At 49.5% G+C, this 8,235-nt stretch overlaps 1 protein-coding gene across 1 annotated transcript; it reads right to left on the bottom strand.

The window, feature by feature from the left end:
- Window positions 1-229: 229 nt before the first annotated feature.
- Window positions 230-3,240, bottom strand: plagl2 (pleiomorphic adenoma gene-like 2; the record flags this gene model as incomplete). The annotated part of the gene is made up of 2 exons (XM_079273281.1): window positions 3,094-3,240; window positions 230-1,682 (listed from the first exon to the last, which is right to left on the bottom strand). Exon 2 carries the CDS (start codon window positions 1,676-1,678, stop codon window positions 230-232), a length of 1,449 nt encoding a protein of 482 aa, XP_079129407.1. The 5' UTR covers window positions 1,679-1,682; window positions 3,094-3,240.
- Window positions 3,241-8,235: the final 4,995 nt, after the last annotated feature.

Below are 8,235 nucleotides of genomic sequence, written 5' to 3' on the forward strand. Positions count from 1 at the left end.
CAACTTCTTTTTTCCCCTTTTCCATTTTTGCTCGAAGAGGTTTAACTTCCTTTTAAGGCTAGATCAAATGCATTTGTGCACTTTCATTTAAGGCTTCTACGTGTTCATTTATTGATTCTAATTCTCGAACTTCTTCAACAGGCCCTGTAAAGAACCCCAGCCTGAAATATCCACACTGAGCTGAGCTGAGGCTTGTGTGGAGGCCGTCCTGGGCCGAGGACTGGCTCTCTCACTGAAAGGCCTGGTGGAAGCGAGGCAGCGTGGTGGTGCTAAGGCTGGAGCTGAAAACTGGTGGGTGGGGGTGCAGGGGTCCGAGGCCCAGACCCCCGCTGGAGCACTGCTGCTCCTGAGGTTGCGGTTGCAAAGAGGTAAAAGGTGCCATGGCGACTACCGCAGCGTGGGGCTCGTGCAGAGATGAGGAAGAGGAGGAGGAGGAGGAGGAGGGGGTCGCAGATGAGGTGTAGCCCATCATCAGCCCTCCCGTGCTCATGGGTGCACTGTAGGGAGGCAGGTTGAGGGGCAGGAAGCCCAGTAGGTGCGAGAAGTCCATGTTAGCAGCACACAGTGACTCCGCAAGCACCACAGGGCTCTTGGACAGGAGGTGATCCCCGCAAAGCTCATCCACCAGGCCCGAGGTGGGCTCCAGTCCGTCCTTGGTGGGTGAGGCAGCAGCATGTGGATCTGCAGAAGGAACCGGGCCTGGCGAGCCACTCTGCAGATCCATGAGGAAGCTCTCCATCTCTACTTTCAAGGGCTTGTCCAGCAGGTATGAGGTAGATCCCAGCTGGTATTTGGGGGCTGGCTGGTGCTGCTGCTGGGGAGCCGGAGGCTGGTGGTGTGTGGGCAGCGGAGGGGAATGGTGGTGGTGGTGATGGTGGTGGTGATGGTGGTGGTGAAGGGAGCGTGGGTGAAGAGGGCCAGGAGATTCCATGTGGCAGCCCATGCCCATAGCTGCAGACAAGGGACTGGGCATCAGGGACGGGTGCGGGTGACCCACCCCAGAATTAGACATGGCCTGGAGATGGTGGGGGTTGTACATGCCCATCGGAAAAGGGGCCCCGCTGGGGAACGGTTTGCCCATCATGGGGTCTTTGTTGGGACCCATGCCGCACATCATGGGGCTGAGCTCCTCCTTCACAGAGCAAGGTGGTGACCCGGACGCTAAAAGACCCAACATATCCGGAGGCTCCGTCTTGATCCTCAGCAGCTCCTGCGAGTGGCTCTTCTTCACGTGACGTGTCAGATGGTCCTTCCTGCCGAAGCGCTGGGCACAGTACTGGCAGAGGAAGTCCTTTCGACCCGTGTGGACAACCATGTGCCGTCTCACATCCTTGCGCGTGTAGAAACGACGGTCACAGTGGTCGCACGGGTGCTTTTTCTCCTTGGTGCCGCCCGAAGACTTCCCCGAGTGGGTCTTGAGGTGCTCCAAGAGCACGGGTGTGCTCTCATAGCTCTGCATGCACACTTTGCAGGTGAGATCCCCTGACGTGGCAGAGTGCATGGCTACATGGCGCTTATATCCCAGCTTGGTGTTGTAGTGCTTCCCGCACTCCTCACACTTGAAGGCCTCCTTGTTGGGGTCATGGGTCTGCAGGTGGTTCTTCAGGTGGTCTTTGCGGTGGAACATTTTCTCACAGAACAAACACTGATGGGTCTTCTGTGGAGAATGTGTGGCCATATGCCTGCAAAGGAGCACAGGAAAAGGAGACGTTAGGCAGTCCATATCTTATTCATGATGCAGTCTGTCAGTAAGCTAAAGTGAGGCATGAACTCCTCTCAGTCAAACCTCTTGTCTCCATGTGTACATCAATGAGTCACAGTGGTTTGAAGCAAGGACCCAAAGTGGGTTTTGGAACCACTTCCTGTGACTCAAAGGATTCCAAACATCTTGGTATGTTGATGAGTTTATGAGACTTTTCCACTGCATGTCTCTACTTAACGCGACTCGCTCTTTTTTGGTTGTGGATCAAACCAGCTACTTATATTGGTTCCATCTGTCGAGTTACCAAAGGGAGCTCAGCCGATACTTAAAGGTAGAGTTAAAACACTGCAGACCACTGATTGGTCAGAATGAATCGGTCCTCGAGCGACACGGGACATCCTGCACACATTTTGAAATAGCCAAGCTACCGCCAATTATCAACCACGATTTCTGTTGTTCTCTCGCCCCAGTTCAATCATGGCAGCCGTACACTATGCCGTACAATTGATGAAGTGCAGGTTTTCCTCTGTTTAGTTGCTGATGAAAGGATTTAGTGAGTGTCACGTTGTACATGATGTCACGGAAATTTCACATGGTGTCGCCACAGCGAACAGCTGAGAAACCCGCCTACACTGAGAGGGTATTCTGCGGGAAATGAAATAGAGAAGAAGACCTGGTACTTAAAGTCGAGCCGAAGCATTCGGTGGAAATGAGGCATAAGTCTCTTAAACCTGCATTGATTGATTGTTTTGGCCACAAATGGTAACATTTTACTAAACTAACAGCTTATTTGCACATCCAGAAGTTACAAAGCGACATTATCATTCATTTGGAGTCGGGTTCTTGGCCAGTTGATGAATGTAAGTCCAATATTCACTCAACATTTTGCTCTGACTTTGGTCTCCACCAACTGAGGGACGTATCTAGCTCTATAGCAGCAAAATGCTCCACTATGTCCACCAGCGAGTCGCTAACTTTGTCTGCTTGCTGTTTGGAGCAGGGCAATTAGTGTACAGTGGGTCTGGAGCTCACTGAAAAACAGCTGCCCGCTGTCTCTGAGAATGAAGCCCATGAGAGCTGTGAGACTGAACCAAAACAGTCACGTCGCGGGCCGTGAAACAACCGAGCTGAAATGAGCTGAACCTCTTTGTAAAGCTGAGAAAGACTGCAGAGTCTGCTTTTTCCACATATAAGCATTCATGTGATCCAGTTTTCATCTTATAGACCTGAGTCATGTATTGCTTTCTGAAGTTCAAGTTAGCAATCTCACATATATTGAATAAAAGTTAGAATGATGAAAGTCCTCTGGGATTCTGAGAAAGACACAAAAGCCGTGCATCATATTGCATTTACAAGCATGTGAATTGAGCGATGGGAATAACTCTCGGTACCTTAAGAGTTTGTATTTGGAGCTGAAGGCCTTGGGGCAGTGTGGCTGTGAGCAGTGGAAGGGTTTCTCTCCTGCGTGACCCAAGGCGTGGAGCCGGAGCTTCTCCTGTGAGGCGAACAGGGCCCCGCACACCAAACACTCGCTGCCTCTCACTTTTCCTACCCTTTCTCCTTCGTCCCCCCTCTCCCAGTCTCTCTCTTTCCCCCTCTCTCGCTCTCTCTCTCGCTCTATCCGTGGCAGCGGGGCGGCGCTCCCGAACAGCTTGGCGGCGGTCCGTCGTCCCTCTTCCTCCGGCGTCAGTGCGGTAATACGGTGTGAGGCATCGGTGGCAGCAGCTGCCATGGCAGCCCTAGAGTGCCGCTGCCATGAAAGTTCGCCCGTGGCTCCCCTGCCTTGGCAGGCTCAACGTGGGAAGTCGTGTCACAGAATGCGCCAACGATCCAGCGGGGACATCGAGGTTCGTCGAAATCTGCGGTGAGACAGAAATTGTATGCTTTGAAGCAACTGTTTCAAAGTCTGTGGCAACATCAAGCACATTATTCTTCTAAGCAAACCGTTTACCTGTTGAACTACTACCTCTCTCTCTCTCTCTCTCTCTCTCTCTCGCTCTCTCTCTCTCTCTCTCTCTGCTTCAGTCGCTCCTCTCCTTCGCTCTCTTGTCCTCTCCTCCTCACCCGGTCCCAACAGCTATGGTTGCCGGTGAGTGGGAAAGACTGCTCTGCATTTTTATTGTCCTGCAAGGAGAGAGCAATGGTAAGATGACAATTATTCTCAAAATTGTATCAAAATGTATTGATGAAGATGGTAAAATGGCAAATGGACGTCCGACCACCACTCAAAGTGCTTTAACACTACCTGTCATCATTCACACCTATACACTGATGGCAGGGGCTACCATGCGAGGTGGACAATAAGTAACATTCATACAACACAAGAACAGCCTGCAGGAGCAGTTTGGGCAAGGACACATCGACACGAACTTGCGGAGCCGGGGAATCGAACCAGCGATCCTGATTGAAGGGTGACCCTACTCTGCTACGGAGCCACAGCTCAAAGGCAACTGGAAAGGCCGGAACCTGAGTGTTCCTCTGAGCTCACTAGGGGGAGCTGAACGACAAGTCTGACCCACATGACAGGGACCGCAGACGTTTGGCAAAAAAAAAAAAAAAAATGTTGATGGCTCTCACTCACAGGATAATGCCTTTATCCCACCCCCGCAAAACTGCTCCTACTGACCCTCGGTTGTTTATTAAAAATGAACCACATTAACCTGTGTTCCAGAGAGACCACTGAACTCCCCCCCCCCCCCGTCATCCCTGCATTTCCTTATTTACCCTCGGTGACCTGTGTGACCCCTTGCTTGCGAGCACACCAGCTGAGTCCAAGGTTGAGCGGACACACAAACGCTGCTTGCAATGTTAGCACGTTACGTGGGCATATGTGACAGAACACACACAGTCTGCACACACACACGCACACGCACACACACGCACAGGCCTTCCGAATGTAATGTCATCACCCAGCGGGGAGGGTGCAGGGTGGGTGACACCCGTCCCATTGACCACCCTCAGGGAGCCCGGCTCCATTGTGCAGCCTACCCACATCGCACATTCCTGGACTGAACCATGCCGCGTCTCCCTGCCCCTCTCCTCCGCACACAACAGCACATGCAACACACACACACAGAGTTCTGGTCACGCCGAATGCAACATCATGTACACCCCCCCCCCTCCCCCCCACCACCCGGCATGCTCAAACGCACTCACAAAGGCGCGCACACAGACGGGCAGATACAGTACAATGAGGTGAATCCACACCGTCAACTTATAGAAATAAACCTAATAGAGCTTGAACACAAAGGGCACACCATGACAGACCATGTGGAGCGGTAACTTCACACATGGACGCCCAAATGACTGACCTATGCAACAGTGTTGTGATTGAACCATGTAACATTAACACCTCTGTCTTCAACTAAAATGTTTCAGTCACCCATCATATCTCACCGCGTGTTATCAAACTACTCGTCGTTTAACTTGATCGCCGATAACACGACGAGCAACGATGCTCTGCGTGACACACAAAGACTTTTTTGTGTAATTTCTAATAGCTGATCCACAAAGCAGGACCATTTAAACTTCCTATTTGTTTGCAAACTAGCCTGAAAGCGTGAAACCCTTTTTCTTAACTTAACAGTTTGGGTTGTTAGTTTGTCGGGGAGAATCCATGTCAGCGCTGATGTGGTCTGCCGTTTACATCACCATGTAGATTCCACATCTTCCCTCAGTCCACCAGCGCTGTTATTGATTTTCTATCAGTCAGTGAATCTACCATTCTTTCGACAACAAGGTCTCGATGTGAAAGGGCCGACCGGCGTGTGCATCAGGAGGTTTATCTCTCTGCAGCACTTCACACTCGACGCATGTTCCTCATTTTGTTTCCATCAACTAATGAAAATCCGGCTGAGGTTGCTCTCATGCGTTTCCACCGCACATAAAACAACATCAAGAAAAGAAAAACACTTCAGTTCACTCGCTGTTCTTCCCGTTATCATGTTTGTACAGTAAATCCATCAAACATCCGTCTGCAGCAACAACCAACCAACCTTGATAATACATTACGAGCTCCGGATGCACTCAACAAGAAGGAACTCTTTGACATGAAGAGCAATTCTATGTATTGATTTCTCCTTCTTGTTCTGTATTTCTCCTTCTTGTTCTGTATTTTCCGTGCTCACTGATATATGAGGGGTGTTATTTCCAGACATTTTTCACTGCTAAAAAACGAGGAATATAGTGTAGAAGAGCTAGAAACATAGAACCAAAAAGGTGTTTTACGCTTGACTGAAATGAATGATGTCTTTGTCTCCTTTTGTTTAAATGGCCATTTGTAGTTTCACAGCTTTTATCACTTGTATCTGCTGTTAAGAATGCTTCGGTTCATCTTTGTAGGGTTTTCTCAAGTTTCATGCAGGGTTTATACGTGTTTGGTGCACTCGCGAGCGAAAATGAACTCTTTCTATCGAGTGCTTCCTCGGCGTCAGTAAGCACGTTCTTCACTGCTTTGAATAGATTGGATGCTAATGACACACTTGACAAACACTTGCTATTTGTATCAGTGATGTGTTGCTCAATTATATTGGGTAATATTCTTTGTTAAAGTAACAAGCTGGTAAGCTGCTCCATGTTTCCTGTGCTGGTCCCATCGGGACAAAATCAGACAACAAGGCAGCTGTGTAAACGGCTTTCCTTTGAATATTCTCCGTCACTCCGAAATATCATCAAAGTAGCAGCATGTTTGATTCGATTACAGACTTCTACTTGTTTACTGACCATTCCCAGACAAACAACACCCACACTGACTACACTTCCTAGATTACATAAAGGACGGAAACGAAAGTTAACAAGCAGCTAGATTCTGACGGGGTCAATGAGCCGACCTGGTAAAAAAGTAATTCTACTTTATTGTACTCTAATTCTACAGGAATTGAGTCGCCCTTTCATTAGAAGTGTCACTTCTGGTTGCAAAAAACCAAGATAAAAACAACATGATGAAAGCAAAAAACAAGATGGCAACGGCAAAAACGCTGACTTCAAGGCTTGAAAACTGTAGTCCACAAACCAATGTGGGAATTCACGGTGACTACGTCCACTTCCGATACAGTTAAATATCATCCAACACGACTCAGCAGGCAGCAATGTATACTCTGATTATGGGAAAGGCCGTGTCAGTCGACCTGTCAATCGACAAAAAAACAATCCGCACACATTTTGACAATTGAAGAACAGACCAGATTCATCAATAGTTTCAAAGACCCGAGATATCCGGACCACGTAATGAGCGTGTTGTTTGTTAGGTAACTTCAAACATGCCACACATGTAGTAGGTCATAGGTCAGAGCACACAGTGCTTCATAACCAGGGTTTTCTCACAGCACACACAGCAGCCATTTCCAACCACTTATCACACTTGGCCGTCGGTGATCACAGAGAAACAAACCTTCATTCCAAAATGGCTGCAACGAGCACTCTGCAGCGCATTCACACGGAACCTCTGCGCACTTCTTCTCATCGAGGGCAGAATTGAACCGCCACTTTCCAACTTGTCTTTGGTTTCTGTCCTGGATGAAAGAGCTTCCACATTCCTTTCCTGAGGGGTCAGAGGTCAGCCTCTGCACTGCCTGCCCGCCCGCCACGGCTCCCGCATGCTGAGTGACTGATGTTAACCCCTTCACTGCCTGCCGCGGCTGTGCAAAGCAACGTTGGATTCGTTTTTTTTCTCCATTTTTGCCGGATTCTTTTGTGGCCTTGGCGGCACGATCTAGACCGGCCGGGAGCAGGCTGGTGGCCTCCGCAGAACCCTGATCCACATAGCAGGACGCTGCACAGTACAGTACAAACAGACTAAATATAGAAAGTGAGTTCACCGTCCGGAGCTTAGGTGACAACAGCCGCACTCGAGGGGGGAGAGGTGGGTGGAGAAGTGTGTGTGGTGGGGCAGGGGGGGGGAGCATGTCGCACAAACATTAGATAAACATACAATTAGGTAAAACATAGAAAAAGATAACTGATGACACAACGCCTCTGAAGTCAGATTACAAAAAGTAGCCTCACCAGTGTGAACTGTGCGGTCACATGTTGCTATGAAGCAAAATGGCCGGTGCTTCCAAGCGCGGCGTTGTTTCTTAGTTTTAAAACTTTTATGTTGAGCGTACTGAAATCTGCTTTTTCAGAGGTGGCGTATTGTTATGGTCATGTTTTTTGACAGCTCTCACTTCAGGTGCCATTCGTGTTGTTTTTAGGATGAAGGATTATGAAGTCACACCTCTGATTCAGATTCAGTGTGTTTAGTGCCGGGGGGGGGGGGGGGGGGGGGGAATGAAGGACGACAAACATCAACAAACATAACTGGAGTCACTTGCAACGGCAGAGTCAGGGGTCTTTACACCAGTGAAGTGACTCCATAGAGGGGAGTGGGAGCGGGGGAGGGGGGTGGGGGTGGAGTGGGGGGTCACGCTTTGCTAAGCGCTTTGACCGAGAACTGCAAGCCGGCGAGGATGAAGGCAGCATGGCCGCCATCAGCTCCCTGTGATGTCTCAGTGATGTCAGAAAACATTTCCAGTAAATGAACTGTGATTAAACTA

This window comes from Melanostigma gelatinosum (assembly GCF_949748355.1).
Source record: "Melanostigma gelatinosum genome assembly, chromosome: 8".
In the NCBI taxonomy this organism is placed as follows: Eukaryota; Metazoa; Chordata; class Actinopteri; order Perciformes; family Zoarcidae; genus Melanostigma; species Melanostigma gelatinosum.